General features: G+C 49.5%; 4 protein-coding genes across 4 annotated transcripts; 2 read left to right on the top strand and 2 right to left on the bottom strand.

Moving 5' to 3' along the window:
* Positions 1–1,016: 1,016 nt before the first annotated feature.
* On the bottom strand, positions 1,017–5,140 carry F5891DRAFT_1026366 (uncharacterized protein). Its single transcript, XM_041361412.1, has 11 exons — positions 4,955–5,140; positions 3,903–4,893; positions 3,816–3,840; positions 3,201–3,795; positions 3,063–3,141; positions 2,583–3,012; positions 2,437–2,531; positions 2,255–2,382; positions 1,735–2,214; positions 1,557–1,680; positions 1,017–1,501 (listed from the first exon to the last, which is right to left on the bottom strand). The coding sequence occupies exons 1-11, from the start codon at positions 5,114–5,116 to the stop codon at positions 1,347–1,349; spliced, it is 3,264 nt and encodes a 1,087-aa protein (XP_041227527.1). The 5' UTR covers positions 5,117–5,140; the 3' UTR covers positions 1,017–1,346.
* Positions 5,141–5,363: 223 nt separating this feature from the next.
* F5891DRAFT_1127900 (heat shock protein 70 family) lies at positions 5,364–7,925 on the bottom strand (the record flags this gene model as incomplete). The annotated part of the gene is made up of 6 exons (XM_041364228.1): positions 5,364–6,032; positions 6,083–6,874; positions 6,915–7,463; positions 7,516–7,711; positions 7,764–7,828; positions 7,884–7,925. The coding sequence occupies 6 exons, from the start codon at positions 7,923–7,925 to the stop codon at positions 5,364–5,366; spliced, it is 2,313 nt and encodes a 770-aa protein (XP_041227526.1).
* A 647-nt stretch (positions 7,926–8,572) lies between these two features.
* On the top strand, positions 8,573–11,330 carry F5891DRAFT_949936 (uncharacterized protein; the record flags this gene model as incomplete). The annotated part of the gene is made up of 2 exons (XM_041374915.1): positions 8,573–8,968; positions 9,027–11,330. The coding sequence occupies 2 exons, from the start codon at positions 8,573–8,575 to the stop codon at positions 11,328–11,330; spliced, it is 2,700 nt and encodes an 899-aa protein (XP_041227525.1).
* A 345-nt stretch (positions 11,331–11,675) lies between these two features.
* Positions 11,676–15,394, top strand: F5891DRAFT_1026353 (uncharacterized protein). Its single transcript, XM_041361411.1, has 6 exons — positions 11,676–12,043; positions 12,164–12,439; positions 12,504–14,194; positions 14,246–14,390; positions 14,441–14,961; positions 15,015–15,394. The coding sequence occupies exons 1-6, from the start codon at positions 11,851–11,853 to the stop codon at positions 15,174–15,176; spliced, it is 2,988 nt and encodes a 995-aa protein (XP_041227524.1). The 5' UTR covers positions 11,676–11,850; the 3' UTR covers positions 15,177–15,394.
* Positions 15,395–19,167: the final 3,773 nt, after the last annotated feature.

Genomic DNA, 19,167 nt, shown 5'->3' with positions numbered 1-19,167 from the left:
GCTGTCGAATGAACATGTGATGATGCGCTGCCCACCAGGCAGGTGTGCAACGCCTTTAAATGGTGTAGTATGGCCTCGTATAGTCTTGCAGGGGGTTACTGCTGACGTCTTTCTCACATTAGCGGCAGTAGAAGACATGATGGGCGCTGGGGGATCTCGATCAAGGGAATTGTGGGCTATATGCGCGAGAGCAGATCGTTGCTTCAGAATCAGTTGCCTTGTGGGGGTATAAATAGTGGGTGGTTCCACTGGCCTATCTGTTTTCGCCTGACTTTGGCATGTCAATAGAAATTCCTGGAGGGATTGCTTACGAGAGGTCCTGCCCAGGGCGATTCTATCCTGACTGACAGCACAGCTTCAGGACGACGTATCCAGGAAATATCCCTCAATGCCAGCCGGTCAGTGGTCTTATATTGTCCTCGTATCAGCTTTCCTACCCCCAACAAGAGTATCACTCACGGCAAAGTCCTAGTACTTGGGGCAATCTGACACAGATTTACTCCACGCAAGCACGAGAGGGGCTGGCTGGTAGCTGCGACAGTGGATGTTTGCTTTTGGGGTCGAGAGGGCTGCGCAAGTGTTGGTTATAAGTTGTTGCCTGCCAAGGCATGTATTCGTTATCCTTGTGTTCTCTCCACAGCTTCACAGTACTTGCTGTGCACACCAAGCGCCACGTGCATCTCCGCATCTGTATTCGGCCTTTCAAATAATCATTTCCACTTTCTCCAAATACTATTCTGCCAGCTTGTCTATGTTGGACCTTACTCGGAGGGTGGTGTCGTACGCTTCGCAGTATCACACAGAAGACATCGATTGATGGTAGCTACTGAAGATGTCGCGTTGGATTCATCGCTCTATCACGTGTTGAGGAGTATCATACTAATCGGTTCTCATGCCTGTCTTGAGAAGCACTCTGAGTGTGTTTCCTATTGCGCAATCGGATGATTTCTGTGCAATCCTTGTATGTTTGCTCGGGTGACCGGAACGAATTAGTCATCAGGCCAAAAAAAACATCAGGACCCCACATAATATTATATCTTGTTCGTCTGCTCAATACCCAACACACGGCTGATAGCTATCTTTAGTGATTCGCTCCTCTATCAGCAAGTTAACGCATAGCATTCTGTACTTATATCAGCATGTCTACTGCAACAAGTCTACTTGAAATAATAATAATATCAACAATTATGTGCCCCGGATACTTGACATCCGGTACTTTCTAAGCCATTCTATTGGACACTGTTATGTGTATATCGTCTCGTGGAGAACGAGAGGTTCCCATCCGATGACCATTTCAAGGTCATATGCAAATGATCCGAGCTCAGGCCCCAGCAAACAGCGAAAAACTAAAACTCATCTGCGCAGTGGCAGTCGCAATCTGCCACAGGGCACATGCCACGGGAACGTGCACCGTCTTCGCCAAAGAACCAATCAAGAATATGCGATGCGTGTCCACCGTGTCGACATGTCTGGCAGATGACGATTGCGTCGTCGATTGTGTCTGGGACATCAGGTCAATCTAGCTCCCCATGTATGTGCACGAAAGAAGATATTACCTTGGTAAGTGGCCTGCGACTGTGAGAGCCCAACGTCACGTGTACAATCTGGAACGATGCTCAGTGTCATCAGACAGACCGAACACCGCGGGAGAGCACGACTGCAGTGTGGGCATGCAGTAGGCTAACAAGTCAACCAGTGTCAGTACTTCTCATATTCAAAAACAACAACACCCACCCGTCCCTTCTGTGTCTCGTCCAACACAGGATTCATCGGCTTAGAGCAATAATTACACCGAATCAAGATCTGCTTCGGAGCCCAATCAAACGGCGCCAAATCCCCATTCAACACCGCCTCTTGCAGTATCTGCCCCCGCTCAACATCAAACGCGACTCGGTAATGGAACAGCTTAAAGCCGTCCAACAAGTCCCTATACGTCTCTAGCCACCGCTCTGCTCGCGCGTCAAAAAACTTAGCAGGACACACTTGACCGGCGAGAATAGCAGCAGTCTGGGCATCCCCTGTGCGGTCTACATAGCTCTGTAAGATGTCCATACCTGAGGGAGTGAGCCCTGTGATTACGAGGCCCTCGATGTCACCGCGTGTACGGGCCTCGTCAATCGTGCGTGTAAGGTAGGACGATAGCGCTTCGTCTTCTAGAAACTGGAATGCAATCGCAAGACGCTCCCGCAGCGGAAGTGATTCTTCCTCGAGAACCTTGGTACCAGTCCTTGGAGGTAAGTTGGATGAGCATAACACGGAAGTATGGGTCTTCAAGGCGGACGATGACACGTTCGGCGTGAGTGCGCAATTCGTTAGATAGGGTGCTTCCAGCACTAGGGATAAGTGCTGCAAGAGTACCGGACACGAGATTGTGCATCTCATCTAGGATATCATATCATTATTGAACAAAACGAAGACAAGAAGAGACAGTCGCACCTGTACTCCGCATCAACAGCTCCAGCGCCTTTTGATACTGTCGCATGAAAACGAGCCAACATGCCGCTCTTGGTTGTTGGCCCTCCTTCTCCCACCTACATGAGAAGCTCAGTAATCAAATTCACAAACACATAAATCGGATTCGCCTTCTAATCTCATGGTTTAGTTCCTCCTCCCCAATACTCCACCCGCAGAGATGCAACGCAAACTGTCTCTGTTCAAGCTTTTCTGTGCTGCGGACAGGGGGTCTCCATGGACGTCCCGAACCCGGTGTCCGTCTAGTACATAGTGCAGCAACGGCAGCTGTGAAATCCCCATATGCTAAATCATCAAGAGGATGTCTCATTCGCGTCAAAGGGTCAAGCACAGCAGGAGTAGATATCGGAGAGAGACTAGAATCTCCCGGAGAAATTTGAGGTATCGCCAAAAGGCCGTCAAGGACGCTAAAAGATGATGCGCTCGACTCAGAGACTTGAGGTAGCGGTGCGAATCCTTCCCATAGTCCAAGAAGTCCTTGGTTTGAGAACTCATAACCGTGTAATCTTGACGTCGGCGAGCATACAAGTTCACGGGAATCTGTGGGGGAGATGAACATCCAGAGTTGTAGATCCTCTAATGGCACGCACGATGTATCCAATCCCATAGCTCTGATAGCGTCGTATTTGAGCTAAGATCTTCCCGTACAACTTGAGCGTTATGCTTAGCCTGAAAGAAAAACCGTGCTCAGAACCCACATGACATGATACTAGAATTATACAACTCACGCTTGCCAGCCCATATCCACGAATGGTGCGCCGACGCATAATCATCGAGATATCATCCTCCACTGCTTGGTGCACGCTCCGTGAAGTCTTCCCTTTCGGTGAACTCTTTTCTCCACTTTGTCGAAGACCATTTGGTTTGAGCTCCTGCACAGCCTCAGCCCTCGCAGGAGTTTGAGCATTAACACTACTTGGCGACGCAGACAGCTCAGACTGGTCGAGCGGGTAGTGTCGGAACGAAGCTGGACTATACGTCCTTGTTTTTATCGGCTTCGATGGTGTGGATTTGTCTTCCACAGATTTGCCTTCTAGAGCCGGGAACCCATCTTCGTCACCCCTCCCAAACGCCGGCAGACTTGCGGTTTCGTTACGCCCTCGAGAAGTTGTAGTTTCTTCAATACGTACATCCCATGGCTGCGGTGGAACTCCGCGGTCCTCGAAGCCCGGGAACACTTTGCATCTCAACCCAGCACCGATGATAAGGTCCCCACGTGCACTCCAAGACGCCTGTTTCGGCGTATCATACGCAGCATAAAGTTCAAGATCTCCATCCTTATTGACGACCATAACCTCCGAAGTAAGCGAGAACGCGCGCTTACTCGGAACAAGCGCAAAGACGCAAGTGGTTTCCGAAAGCTCGTCGCTTCAATGAAAAAATGACGCATCAACATACACGCACGCAAGACCAGTAAACAAAACACATACTTTTGTGCGTATCAGAAAGAACAAGCGCCAACGCCTCCTGCGATTCCACATTACTATGCCTCATCTCGTTCCCATTCCCATTCGCAGCACCACCAGCAGTCCAAGGCGCCCACGACCTCTTCGCAGTCTGAGTCTGTGACGACTCCCTCGATCTCTCCCCATCGGAATTATTCTCGCTCCCTTGCGCCTGCTGCAGATCCCAAAATCGCACATACGACGAATCCTTCTCATGCGCTGCAAGCACGCCCCTCCTCGAGCTCGAAAACTCGATATGGTTGACAAAAGACCCAGACCCAGCGCGTGGTCTTGCACCATCAGCAGCTGCGTCTTTCTCTGTAAACATAAGTAGCGGATGTAAGAGGCGTCTTGCATCCCAGACAGTTATAATCCCATCTCCACAACATGCAATCTGGTGTGGGTCGATCGGAGATGTTGCTATGCCGTAGACTTTGGTCGCGATATTAGTAGTTGCTGGGACTGCGCTCCGGAGGTCGAATAGCCTCAACCACCGCGCTGATATACCAGCTAAAAGCATATGCGTAGATTGTGGGAGGAAGGCTAGGGCTGAGACTACTTCTGTGGGTGCATGTTGCTGCAACACGCGTCCGTCGGTCCTGTGATGACCGACTTCAGCACGCGCTATTCGAGGCTGCGGACGCGCTTCTAGTACTGAGTCTTCTGTTAGATTCAAATTGGGGGGGCTGGAGGGTGAGAGAAGGGGCGTGGCGGATTGAATATCCCAGATGATGAGACTGGAGTCTCCTCGGACTTTGTCAAGGCCGACTGCTAGGTAGTTGGGGTCTGCGTTACAGAATGCGAGGGCGTTACATGACCGGGTGTTGCGGACTGGAAGTGTGACAACAGGACCACTTGAGAGGACGTTGTTCCGGGCGACTTTGGTAGCTTCAAGTCTAATAAGGTCAACGCGTCCAGAAGCTGATCCGACAGCAAAAAGATCGTCAAAAGCAGGGTCTGGAGACCAAGCGAAACACTATAGATCCAAAGGCCAGATCACATTGAGTTGAGTGAAACCTTTCGAGTAGGGAACTCACCTTCATGAACTGCAAGTCATTTTGTGAAGTCACATGTCGGATTTCAGATTCTTCTGGTGCCCATTCGTACATTGTCATCTGAGAGCCGCCTCCGACCATAAACTTGTTCTCCCATCGTGGATGCCAGAGCAATCGTTTCTCCACCTGGGCGGAAGGGGCCATGCTCACGGTCACCGAGTGCGTCACAGTCAAGTCGAAGCTTAAAGTAATCATCCCAAAAAGGCAATGAACGGTTTGCCGATGCGACAGCCAAAAAATAGTAGACATTGAACGATAGTAGTACACTATATCGCGGTACTGTATATGCTCTACACATCATATGCTTCATCATGGTCTAATCAAAACCAACCCTACATTACGGTTAATTTTACGAAACACGAATATTCGGACCCAGAGACCACCTAGAAGTCTAATCAACATCCATCTCCGGCGGCCCAGGAACCTCCTCCTCGCCCTTCGGTGGCTCCTGCTCTCCCTTCTGCGGCCCCTGCGCCCCCGCATCAGGCGTCTGCGTCCCACTCTGCGGTGTCTGCGTCCCAGGCGTCCCCTCCGCCTTCACAGGCTTAGGCTTCTGCTTCGTCAAAATCGGAATCGCGAAATAAATCACCTCCTCCCTCTTCTTCGCAATCTCCGCACTCGTCAAAACAGGATCCGCATTCTTCGGCTTCTCAGCTTGTCGTGCATTCTGGTCGTCGAGCCACTTTTGGACCGTCGCGCATTTCTCGACGACTTTTTGTTTTTCGCTGTCGGCGATGTGCGCAAATCTATCGTCGGGAGAGGTGGCTTGGGAGATGTAATCGTTGAGGGCTGCGCGGAGTTGGGCCATGGCTTTGGGTCTCTCATCGGCTTCACGGTAGCGCGCGACGATGGAATCGCCGACCGCTTTGAGGGCATCGAGTTTGGTGACGTACGCGGATTTTGTCGCGTCTTCGCCTTCATCGGAGTATAGCCAGTCCTCAGCTTCTTGGAACATGCCATTGAGCTTCTCTTTTTCTGCAGCCTGCGCGAAGGATGAGTAGCGCTCATCGAGCTTGGCGCGCATGTCGTAGACATATTCCTCGAGCGCGTTCTTGCGGTCCTGTCGATAATCATAAGTACGCGCCAATTCCATTAATTCGTAAAACAAACCTCAGTGTCCATGACAAGCTTATCAGCAGCATGCATCTCTGCCTCCAACTCTTTCAGCTTCTCAACAACGCTCGGGTCAAGCGACGAAGTGCGAGTAGAGAACGGAATCTCGTGCTTCTTCACATGTCGCTTCTTCTTTGGTGCCTCCCCATCCACTTCCATCGCCTCCTCACGCTCCTCCACCTCTTCCGTGTACGCATTCTCAAAAGACATGATTCCATGTAGATTCAACCGCGTCTTCAACTTGATGCACGTAAGGTCGCCATTCGGGGAAGGCGGGACAGCTTTCGCCGTGAACCCAGCAATCTTCGGGTTGATTCCTCCCGGGAGACCAGCAGGCTCTACATACTCGGCGTCGATCTCAAACGGCTCCTTGCGGTAGAATGTAAGGATCTTAGTAGATGGGATACTGTTTCCGCGAGGGAAAACGACAAGCTCGGTGTCATCGTCTGGGTCCGAGGTAGCGCGCTCCCAGCACACCTTGATCGGGTACTGGTTGATGTCGTGCACGTGAAACTCGCGCACGCGGAAGGTAGGGGATTGGAAGGCAGCTGCGAAGGTAGCACCGCGAGCGATGGCTTCTTCTTGGTTGAGGGTAGTTGAAAGGAATTTGCCTCCGAGGGCTGCTTGGATGCGGGTGCGGACTGCAGGAATACGGGTTGTACCACCGACGAGCTCGACGGTGTCAATATCGTCGATGGTAAGTCCTGATTCGGCGAGGGCTTGTTGGAGGGGCACGGCGATGCGGTCGAGGACGCCTGAGATGAGCTCTTCGTAAGTTTCACGGTTAAGCTTGGATGAGGCGTCAATGTCAGTTCATGAGTGATTCGACGTTCAAGGGGGCCTCGTTGTTAGCTGAAAGGACCTTTTTTAGTTTCTCGCAGCCGACGAGGAGACGGAAGGTTGCTTTGGGGTTTGAAAGGACGTCGATGCGATATTTGGCGTTGAATTCAGCAGCAAAGTACTGGATGAGAGCGTAGTCGATATCACGACCACCTAGGTGGCGATCGTAGGCGGCTGCTTTGACGGCCAATTGACCTTTGGAAAATGCGACGACTGAGACGGACATGGAGGAATGTCCAACATCGACAAACATAACGTGTCGTGGATTTTCTGGGTCGGGGAGATCAAGCTTTGTGATGCCGTAACCGAGTGCGACAGCAGTTGTGTCGTTAATGAGGCGGAGAGCATTGAGACCAGCGATCTGTGCTGCATCGATCATTGCTCGTCGCTGAATATCGGTGTACCATCCTGGGACGGCAATAACGAGATCAGAGACTGCGGTCTTGAGCTCGTTTGCGGTGATATCACGCAGCTTGCCGAAATACATCGCAACAAGCTGGGTGGCAGAAAAGATCTGCTTTTCGCCACGATATGTTACCTGAAATTGCGAAGATCAGGATGAGACAAGTTAAATTTTGTAGATGGCGAACCTCTACGCCGACTGTCCCTCCATCATCGACGAGGGTTGCATTGAGGAATTTCTTCTCTACTTCAACATCTGGATCCTGTAGTGTTCTACCGATAAGGCGCTTGAGGCCACCTATGGTATTCTTGAAATTTGAGGTCTCTTGTGTTTTTGCAGATTCACCGATAGAGCGTTGTTTTGGGCCAAATGCCACGAGAGATCTAGATGAAAAGAGAATTAAGAATGGAAGGATCTGCGAAAGAAGAGACGGACGGTGTTGCACGGTTTGAAACCTCGTTTACAATGATATCGATACCTCGATTTCTTGCTACGCCGATCTTTGGATAACAAGTTAGTGCATTGATGTGATCTAAGCGATGATATAGGATGAACCTTGCTATGGAGAGTACCAAAGTCGACACCGACGACAGACATTGCTACAGTGCGATTCTAATGAACTTTATGAAGAGAGTTAAGATCAATGATGAAGCAGACTTGACTAGTTTTTTAAATACAAATTCAAGTGCGCGTTTGAATACACATATCTCTTTTAGGAAATTTCACCATTATTCTACAAAGTTCGATGGTTTTCTTCAATACATGAGGAGGTAGCATGTCATGCTGTAGTCGTGTTACGTGTACATAGATACAAGTCGGGATTATAATATTTAGTTGTCGATGAGAATACAAGTTTAGCTGTGAAAAGAGGGTTAAACCTGAATCGAGTTTGACGCTCTTCTCTATCTTCTTGACTCCCATCTTCCTGGCCTCGTTGGTACAGCATGGTTTTTCACTTTAATTTTTAAATTCAACTGATCGATCCGTAGGGATTAAAACCAAGGTAAAAACCATCGATTTAAACAATTTCGGACCGCAAAAAAATGTCAGCCAGGCAAAATAAAAAGCGCAAAGGCCGAAACAACAATAACCGCGAACGAACGGTCACCACGTTTACGGAGGACCCAAACACTTCTTTCCTCGTTCCACTGCCAAGTGAAGAACCTGCTCTCATGTCTTCACCTTTCTCTGTTGCTTCTACATCTGCTACCAACAATCCCAACAACAATTTTCAGAATTTCGGAATGCCTTATAATTTTCATGCGCACGGACCCAATAGTCAACCGCAGCAGGCCCAACAACAACAACAGCAACAACAACAACAACACCAGTTCTTTTCTCCCCAAGTCATTCTACCTGCAGGAAAAAACGATCTTGAAGTACTAGAAAATTTAAAATCCATCATCAAGGAAGGTCAGCACGAATTCTATCGTGCAATTCCTCAGCCTGCTGCTCTTGCTGGCCTCTATTTGGGCCCAACCTCTTCTCAGGTTCCGCCACATCCAGAACAGCATCCTGCCGATTATTACAACCAGTCTGGTTACGATAACTCTTCTGACGACCAAATTCCTCCTTACTCTTCAGATTCCACAAGGAGGCCTACGGATCCACCCGTAGTCAAGAAACCATCAACAGCAGCAGTTAATGTGCTTACTTTTGGTCTTACCCTAACCCTCACACTTAAACACGTGTTCTTAGAATCCAGACCCTACTCCCCCACCTGGAGGACCCAAACCTGGAAAAAAGGTTGAAGCTTCACCCTTGAAATCCGAAAGAAAGATGTCAACCGGTCCAGATAATTCCGACGCTACTCCTCGAGATGGTCCTCTTTCAGGCGACCATCGCGACATTTCAAAAATTGACACACCTCGTCCTCTTGGTGACCGTCCTGGTGAGTATACCACTCGTCTTCCCGTCGACTCTTCAGCACCAAAGTCCACCTACGATGGTAAAGACGATGTTAGACGAGACCCCTTTCGTGATCCCCCACTGGACGACAGAAGGGTCCGATTTGATGCAGAACGCCGTCCTCTCGATAGCCGCCCAAACGGTAATGACCCTCGACTTCCCCCAAGGGATCAAGCACTCCTTGATAAAGAAAGAGACAGAGAACGTGAAAGAGAGCGTGAAAGAGAACGTGAATGGAGCCGTGACCGTGACAGAGACCGTCCTCAATACGGTGGTCGTTCCTATGGACGCAGTCATGCTCCTAGACCTCCCCCAGAACAACGCCATTATGAGCCCCGATATCCATTTGACAGTGTCCCTCCTCGCCGCTATGATGCAAAAGACGATTTGGATGCAGATAGGCGCCCTTCCCTGCGCCCTGACGATCGCGGTCCACGTCCATCTCTCGATGATAGGCGACCGCCTGTTGATGACCGTGAATCTCGTAGCATGGTGGTTGATGACCGCGATCGTCCTAATCGAGTCACCCTTGACGATCGTCCAACGAGAGTTGCTAGCTCAGTTCATAGTTCTGAAGATCGTACTGTTCGACCTCCGCTTTCACCCGATGACAATCACCGCATGGCTGATGACAGACCTACTCGCCTTCCTCCTGCCGATGTGACACGTGCAGCAGATGTTGATCGTCCTCGACCTCTTGAAGAGAGAATATCTCAACAAGCAGTTCCTTCTCTCCAAGAACGTCTCAGTCAGCCTGGGGCTCCAAGAGTGGAAAACCGTGTCACCCACCAACCGAGTTTGGAAGAGCGCTTGTCAAATGCACCTATCGCTTCAGATCGACCCCTTCCGGATGCCCGTACTAGCCCTGTAGAACCATCACGTGTACTGCCTTTGAGTGATCGTCCTGCTGCTCCTTCTGACGTCCGTCCTCGTCCACCTGTCAACGATAACTTTGCACGCCCAGCAACTCCTCCCCCTCGCTCCAGTGGTTATGTGGCGCCACCTCGGGCGGCATCTGTCGCTCGGGATGACCTCCGTGGACCCAAAGATTCACCACCAATTGTTCGTGATACGCGCGATCTCCGTGCAAGGGATCTCTCACGGGAGAGATCAGATGTAAGACCACCTTACCGCTCGGACCTTGATAGAGGGTTCAGTGATGACAGGCGTCCTGATGCTATGGATACTCGTCGCTACAGTCCACCACCTCCTTCGGATGTTCGAGGCAGGAGTTACTATCCTCCAAGGTCACCACCTCGGGCGGATGTACCATTCGAAGCTGATTCTGACCGAAGGTTTGCGACTGCTGATCAGCGAGACTCATTCGATAGGCGGCGTGACTGGTATGGAGCTGCCGATGATGACAAGTCTCGTCCGCCTGTATGGAGACCCTATGATAGAGAGCCCCAGAGAGAACGGTATGACCGCGATGCGCCACCTCCCAGAAGCTCCGGGTGGGAAGGACGTGAACCGGAACGAAGAGCACCGTTTTCCAGTTCCCCAGTCCGCCCTATTGATTCTTCACGTCCACTGAGCTCGCGCCTGGGAGATGGATACCTGCCCCCCGTAGACGACCGTTCGTATCCACCTCGAGACTTCGAGCGTCCACGCTACACAGGCCCAGATAACGACCCCCCATTTGTCCGTGGCGTCCGTCCGCGCAGCCCGAGTCCGCCAAGAAGAGGCGGTGCGAATAGTTCTCTTGATGATATCCGACCACCTCTCAAACGTGCACGCGAGGACCCACCGTACAGCGGTGGTGGTGGGTACTACTCACCTCGCAGACCGTCGATGTCGATGAGTGATTACCCACCTCGTTCTGCTGCGTCGCCGCCACCGGTAAGCGGGACGAGCGGTGGGTTCTATGAGTCACGTGGGGGGCCGCCGCCGTTTAGTAGTGCTTCTGCTGGGGTTGAGAGGGATTATACTCCGAGAGAGAGGTCTGGGGATGGTGGTCCATCTTATGGGGGTGCGTACGATAGGGATACGAGGCCACCGAGGTCGCCCCCTCCGAGGATGTATGGACGGCCTTCGTATAGACCGGACCCTAGGGATGATCGGAGGTATTTGCCGCCTCCTCCTCGATCTAGTTGAGGTGTGTGTTAGTGGGTTGGTTGACGTGTGGGTTGCTAATGTTGCGTAGGAATACATGTATGAAGATCTATGTTGTCAATGCGTTTCTTGGTTTCTTGATCTTTTTTTCTGTCATTTCATTTCTCCTCTATCTTTTCTGTGAGTTATCTCTGTTGTTCGACTATGCATGGCCGTAGTATCGTACACATCATATATTCCGAATTTTTCCATCTTATTCAGAGTCGTATAAAGTTTGCAGCGCTGCTTTTGATTCGTATTGGATCCATACGTACTTTCAAATTTGTGAATGGATATTCGACGTCACGTATTCCAGTCAAATTTTACGCTTTACGATTGGCTGCAGTTGATCAGCCCTGAAAGTTACACACTTTGGTCCTAAACGGCACCGATCTCGTGTCAATGATGTGATTCACCCATCCTCTAAAAGTCCAGCACATCCATATATCTAACTGATATTGTATCTATATATTGTATCTGTTCATATCCCTTCAAACTTGTTCGATTTGCTCTCTCTATCGCTATGCCTAGAGGAAATAACAGTCGTGGGCGTGGATCTCCTCGAGGCTCAGGTCGTGGGCGCGGTCGTGGACGTGGAGGACGTGGCCGAGGACGTGGACGTGGACAAGGCTATAACGATGACACACCTCGAGGGAACTACCCTCATAGCGAGATGGATGTTGTGGTTCAAGTCTGGCAGGAGCCATCATCGAGCAGTACGTAGTGAAACACTAGTGTTTCGTCTTATCTTGACCATCTATGCAGACTTATCGAGAGGTGGGACTCCATTGCGCGGCCGAGGGGGACGGCCGGGGCTTGGATCAGGTACGCCTCAGCGAGGAGGAGTGCGCCTCAACGAGGAGGAAATACCCCTCGTCGTGGGATGAGTACTAGAGGCAGAGGTCGAGGTCGAGGAACAGACGCTCCCAGAGCACGACCAGGCTTTGGCTACGGTACCAATCGAAATAGATACGCACCAGACACACCTCTCTCCAAACAATCCCACTCTGGAGGACTGTACCTCAAACCTATCAAATTCGTCCCATCGGTGCTTACGAGAACGTTATTTGATGAAGAGGAAGATATTCTGCAACCTGTGGTTGAGAGTGCCGGTATGTGTCTCAATTTTTTTGGTCAATATTATGGTTTGTCCTGAATGTTGGGCGGGATGGTTAGGTCCGAGTGAAGAAAGCCATGTTCCTACTGCAGATCGCGTCACTCGTGTATTCAGTGGAGGGAATTTTCCCCCTCCACCTCCATCGTCGTCATCTTCAGAAGACGGTGTTCCTGATCATGAGGAGGAATTGGAGGAGGTCGACTTTGCTGATATGGGAAAATTGTTTTCTCAGCTTCATACTGCTCAGGCTTCAACTAGGACTCGGGATTCACAAGTCGCTTCTTCTTCACGTGAGGAGGTATTCACTGGAGTGTATAGAAAGAGAATCCACTCTGTCGCAACTCCCTCATCCCATCCAGCTCTAGAGCGCGCAGATGTATCGCCCAAAAAACCTAACCCCGTATTCATTGATACGGTGGTCAGTGAGGCAACCGCAATTGCTGTACACAGCATTACTACGCTAGAACATTCAACAGCTGCCCTAGCAATAACAAAAGATGACGAAATAGTCACCGATAAACCAGACTTCATCTCATCCTCGCAATCTCCCACAGTACCAATGTTAAACGAAACCACTGTTTCCCCTACACGTCTTCCTGAAGACGATACCCCCACCTTCTTCGTGGATACAGAACCTACTAAACCATTTGCGCATCGCTCCGCCGGCGATGTCGTGCTTTATGATCGCACCGACTGGGGTGGCGCTCCTCTTGGAGAAGAGGACGAACTTATCGTATATGTTGCGCCCCACCCACGATCAGCGCAAATTTCGCCCATTCCCAATATTCCTCGGGTACGGTTACCCTCGAGGTCTGTACTGACAGGTACTACCAATCCCATCCAAACCCACCCAGAGCCCGTGGCACACGAAGACACAATCGGCAATAAGAGTTTCCCACTTCAGGGCGAAGCTCCCCAGTTCTCCTCCATTTCGTTCGATTTCTCCACTCCCAGCGCAAAGAAACAGTCTCGTCAGAGACCGGTCTTCACTGCGGGAGACCGATCAAAAGTGAGGATACAAGCTATGAAACAAGATGCCCGCGTAGCTCGTAAGCGCGCCCAACGTCGGGCAATGTTTGGATCCTTCGGCGCGATGCTTTCTGAAGCGAGATTGAGAGATGCTGATGAACGGGAGCGCAAAAGTGCCCGATGGGAGTCTCGGCGGAAGGACGATTCTGATGTCGATTTTGGTGATGATGACGAAGATGATCCCCCAGCAAACGACGGTGTCGATGAAGTGCCCAATGGACTAGGGGGGATGGATCTAGACCCGGATGTTGAAGCAGATCTGGAGGCTATGAAAGGCTTCGTACAGAGCATGAGCGCGGAGGGATTGAGGCATCGCACGATAGATGAAATCCAGGACGAAGAGCAGATGCGGATGGAGGACGAGGAAGAAGACGGAAGTGACTCCCATGGAAGCTATAACAACACAAGCGATGAAGAAGACAAAGAAGAAAACGCAGTGTTTGAAGTCGAGGAAGAAATACTTATTGCAGAATCGGAGGGTGGAAGGCCTCGTGAACCTTCACACTCCGATCATCCTGACGAAACGGAAGATTCATCTGATGATGAGCTCAGTCCAGGAGCTAGCTTTCAGGCTAGACTCCGTCGAGTCCGCGAGAAATCACGCTCAATGAAGCCAGAGACAACTGCAGCTGAGGGCGATTCAGAAGAGGAGGAGTCTGATGCTTCTTTCCCGCTATGGAACCGAGGTGATTCTGACGATTATTACATCGCACGAATGGAGGTCTCTCGATTTCCCTTTTTCCACTCCATGGTGGCTGAGTTCTACCTACAGGACATGCTTGAAATGCATAGCGGTATAGCCGGTGGTAAAGACCGCAAACTATGCAATAAACTATTCCGTGCAATACGAAATGGTCGATTCGACCACGTCGATGACTACGAAGAATTGGATGGATCCTTCAGCTATCAGCCAGCAAGTTGGTGCTCTTACTATGTCGTGTCGATCAGTTATCTAATTGATTTTCAGAGCGCAAGAAAGACAAGATTAAGGAGCTGCCCACCGAGCTTCAAGAGAGGTGGGAGAGAGATCGAGCCAAGAAAGCTGAATACAAACGAGCTCGCGAGGAGGCCCGTCTTCTCGATGCCGTCGATCCTATATCTCCAAAGAAAGGTGGTAAGAAGGGGCGCAAGGCAATGCGGGCAGCTGCACGGCTGGATCCAAGGGAGCTCGCTGAAATTCAGAATGCCATCGTGGATATGGTGTCACTGGAGAAGCAGATTCGCCGCTTCATCAGTGATACCAGCGGTAAGAACAACATGGTACTTCCTCCAATGAATAAGGCGTCGAGAAAAGAAGTTCACGAGCTTGCGAACTCGTTTAACCTCAAGAGTCAGAGTAAAGGCAAGGGAACGGGGAGATATACTACTCTCATCAAGTCCACAAATATACGTGCCATCAATGAGCGCAAAGTCAAGAGTGTCATGAAGAAACACGGAGGCCGGTTTGATACGGTGCCTCGACACAAAGATGGAGATGAAGTTGGCAAGGTATGTGATCACTCCACTTGAAACAAATGCGGTTCTTACATCCTCGTTCGTAGGCTGCTCCAAAGATCGAACAAACAAATGTTGGGTTCAGGATGCTCGCTTCTATGGGATGGGCAGAAGGAGATAGGATCGGTGGCGATGCGTCTACCGGGATTGATGCGCCTTTGACAGCTATTATCAAGAACACGAAGCTAGGTCTAGGCGCTACTCGATAGTCGCATCTTCAGAGCAAAATATAATTTTTCCTTGACTACATATTGACCTGAGCCTTGATGAAGCGTAACAAGTTCGTTAAAGGCCCGCGTCCTGACTCCAGCACACGCACTTCTGCACGGAGTCCTTGTAGACTTTCCCTGACTGTGAATGTCATCTAGTGGACATCTATTATGGATGATGTATTTCGTACGTACTGTAGAAACCTGTTGCCATTTTTCTGATATGATTTTGTAATTTTTTTGCAACGGTCCGAGGCGTTCGAAGGCGTCCGGTCCGCCCTCTATCGTCGTTTCGGTTGTCGAAGTGCGGCTTCTCAATAACCTTGAAACAAACAATTTCCCTCGAGACTCACTTACGCCACGACGTTTAATGGCAAGGACTAACTTTGTTAAAAACAGTTCTGGATCTCAGATCCTTTTGCGCATGGTCAACTGTATACTGCATGAAAATAGACGAGATATATACACTTTGTTTATATGTGTCAACGAACAAAGAAAAAGATAATTTCAATATCGCGTACAATGGAACAAGAAGCGAGTGAGAGAAAAATGACATAGATATCGACCAAGTACATATCAGAAGTATAGACGAGAACGAGCATCGACTTCTCAATTGTATCGCGTCACTGCAGGTTCAAATGATGAAGCGATGTATGAGAGATCAGGATGAGAGACCGGGGATTAAAGCGAGTGTTCTGTGGTTACGAAGAAGAGGCCTGACAGTGATACGATGGTCATTATCAATCGATAACAGGCTTCTGCAGGTTCTGCCGAAGTTTCTGCCATCTGATAGCAATAACAATTCTGCCAAATTATTCAGAATCGTGCCCATACCGAGTGTATGCAGCATATAAAAGCTGGTCGTCGTCCTACAGTGTTCCCCATCCTCAGAGATATCATTCGAGATCCCCCTTAGAAGATTCCATATCACCTCGCACAGAAAATGCGTTTCTCCTTCCTCGCCGTTATTGCTGCTTTGACAGCATCTATGTCTGCCAGTGCATGTGGCAATTTGGGGATATCCTGCAACACAACTGTAGATTGCTGTCCAGACTTTCGTTGTTTCGCTGAACCAAATGTGAGCAGGTCATTGTGCGACTAGGGTCAACCGCACGACTCACCTAGGCGCCTTAGAATGGACCTTTGATGTGCCAGCCGTAATCGGCCGAGCAGCACATCGCGGTAGTGAGTTATGCCACACGCGCAAGCGTGCATACCTCGTATCAGTGCCGCGTCTCGTACTACCTTCGCGGAAGTACCCCCGCCCCTAAACAGCTACCAGACCAATTCTCATAGCTTCGCAACCTCCCTCTGGGGTATGCAGGCCAATGGACTATTGTTTATGTACAAAACTCGACTCAGTATCTGAATGAAATATACTGTTGACATTGTAGTACAACAACCATAAACGAGAAACGAAATTGCCACGCACGGTTTTATTTTATGTACCTCGGGTGAGAACATCTGCCTTGACGCTCGGTAAATACCAGGCATGATCACTGTGTTAGCAATGAGATACAGCACCATGACTTCGAAGCACCATGGCCTTAGGCTATTCTTCTCGTGTAGTCACCACTTCAGGTATTGTGCTCGTGCCAACCGCGTGCGCACCAAAAGGGCCCTCGGCAGGCGTTTCATATGCAGAACCTGCCACCCAGTCATACGTTCCTTCTACTACTGGTGCAGGAGAGTTAAAGTGGAAAGCGAAGAAGATAAGGCGTCACAGACGAGGGTAGATGAAGGAGAATGCGTCACCCAGAGGAAGGAATGGGGAAATTACATGAAACTAGGAGCTTGTCCAGTTCGACGGCTCTTGCGACAGAATTGATCACCTGAAAATTGTTAATAAACATGACGGAAGATGGATCGTACTTGGTTGAACTCTATGACATCTACTAGTAGTAGCAAAGTAGTCGCTCATTTACAGTAATATGAAAGGATCGGCCACGATGTGAAATTGCACTATGGTAGTACCATTATGCAAATTGCCGTAACTTCCGGCAGGGTCTCGAACTATTATGTAACATATCTTTTCTTCTGAACGTGACTGACACAGAACGCTCACTCGAATCCCGGTCTCTCATCCCGATCTCTCACCCATCGCTTCATCATTTGAACTCACAGTGACCCTGCTAGCCGCGGCGCAGCGACAAAGTCGAGAAGTTGATGCTCATCCTCGTCAATACTTCCGATATGTATTACTCGGTCGATATCTCATGTCATTTTTCTCTCGCTCACTCCTTGTGCCGGGCCCTTGTACGCGACATTGACACTATCTTTTTCTTTATTCATGGACACAAATAAACAACGTGTATCTCGCCGGTTTTTCGCTCCCGACCATGCAGTATATAGCTGGTCGTAATCAATTCAATATGCTCCTGTAGGTTCTGCCTAAATTTGTGCCATCTGATAGCAACAACAATTCTGCCAGATTGTTCAGAATCGTGCCCATACCGAGTGTATGCAGCATATAAAAGCTGGTCGTTGTCCTACAGTGTTCCCCCATCCTCAGAGATATCATTCGAGATCCCCCTCAGAAGATTTCATATCACCTCGCACAGAAAATGCGTTTCTCCTTCTTCGCCATTGTTGCTGCTTTGACAGCATCTATGTCTGTCAGTGCATGTAGCAACCTGGGGGGATCCTGCAGCACAACTGGAGATTGCTGTCCAGGCTTTCTTTGTGGACCTAACGTGAGTGTGAGCAGGTCGCTTTGCAACCACATGACTCACCTGCGCACCTTAGTCTCCTGATGCACCTTCGGTCTGCCAGCCGTAGTCGGCCGAGCGGCACGTCGCAGCAGTACTAGTGGGTCATGTCGCTGTTTTATTTTCTGCAACCTCATTTTTATTGCAAACGCACTAGCGTCCAGCTGTTAACTGCAACCAACTCGAATGTGCCAGCCATTTTGCCTTTGAAACTAAAGCCGTATACAGTGATACGAGATTGCCATCTTTTCCCACCTCACATCTAAAAATCCAACTTGATGAAAATGAAACGAGCGAATCCCCGTGTTGAAAAAGTTAAATTTGAGGGAGGGCTGGTGCCTTGCAGTGTGCTTGTACATGAGACCAGCGCAACGGGCGAGTAGACCGTCTCGCATTCTTCAGAGAAGCATCCACCTATAAGTGCACCTGTCACATCGGGGTTATCAATCTTTAGGATAGGTTTACATGTACGAAATGTGAAGAAAATATTTGAAGCTTGAACTGACAAAAAGATGGGCATATAACTTCAAATTTAGTCAGTGTTATATGCGAAATCCAAAATATGAAATATCCGCCGCCATTTTTTCACCGACTGTACGTCAACACAAACTTCAAGTTTCGCACTTGGACAAAATAAATCGCCCGTAAAAATGAATGTCACGACATTGTTACCCGAAAATAAGAGATCCATTCCCTAATTAGAGGCGCTTCAAGGCACTTTTCCTTGAAAGCAGATAAGGATATCAAAAAATACTATTATTTAAAGACATAGACTAAACCGGCACACTCACATCCTGCAAACGGTGGACAATGACTTGGATCAGCATGGCTGTTGCTCAAACGAGGACCGACACACTCACATCTTGCAAACGGTGAGCGACGATCATGGCTCTTGATTGTATCATCCTTCGCTTACCAATTGCATTTGTCATTGCCCATTACCTTCGAAGAGCCATCGCACATCGAAAGCATAGATATAAGTTCACGTCATACTGAGCTCCTGCAGGCTAGACAGCCAAGTGGCGTGCAAATCGACCTAGTACTCCACAGACAGCTTGGAAAGCGAGGCGACAAGTCATGGACACAAATAAACAACCTGTATCTCGTCGGCTTTTCGCTCCCGACCATGCAGTATATAGCTGGTCGTAATCAGTTCAATATGCTCCTGTAGGTTCTGCCTAAATCTGTGCCATCTGATAGCAATAACAATTCTGCCAAATTGTTCAGAATCGTGCCCATACCGAGTGTATGCAGCATATAAAAGCTGGTCGTCGTCCTACAGT

Source organism: Suillus fuscotomentosus (genome assembly GCF_016647785.1).
Source record: "Suillus fuscotomentosus strain FC203 chromosome Unknown F5891scaffold_19, whole genome shotgun sequence".
NCBI lineage: Eukaryota > Fungi > Basidiomycota > Agaricomycetes > Boletales > Suillaceae > Suillus > Suillus fuscotomentosus.
This window is presented reverse-complemented; position numbering and strand designations above follow the sequence as displayed.

What these genes read in the sequence shown, in the direction of transcription:
- F5891DRAFT_1026366 (XM_041361412.1), bottom strand. Translation starts at nt 5,116, where the DNA reads ATGGCCCCTTCCGCCCAGGTGGAGAAACGATTGCTCTGGCATCCACGA. An exon ending in ATGACTTGCAGTTCATGAAG is followed by an intron (nt 4,894 to 4,954) that starts GTGAGTTCCCTA and finishes TTGGATCTATAG; the next exon opens with TGTTTCGCTTGGTCTCCAGA. An exon ending in TTGAAGACCCATACTTCCGT is followed by an intron (nt 2,215 to 2,254) that starts GTTATGCTCATC and finishes ACTGGTACCAAG; the next exon opens with GTTCTCGAGGAAGAATCACT.
- F5891DRAFT_1026353 (XM_041361411.1), top strand. Translation starts at nt 11,851, where the DNA reads ATGCCTAGAGGAAATAACAGTCGTGGGCGTGGATCTCCTCGAGGCTCA. An exon ending in ACCTGTGGTTGAGAGTGCCG is followed by an intron (nt 12,440 to 12,503) that starts GTATGTGTCTCA and finishes CGGGATGGTTAG; the next exon opens with GTCCGAGTGAAGAAAGCCAT. An exon ending in CTTCAGCTATCAGCCAGCAA is followed by an intron (nt 14,391 to 14,440) that starts GTTGGTGCTCTT and finishes ATTGATTTTCAG; the next exon opens with AGCGCAAGAAAGACAAGATT.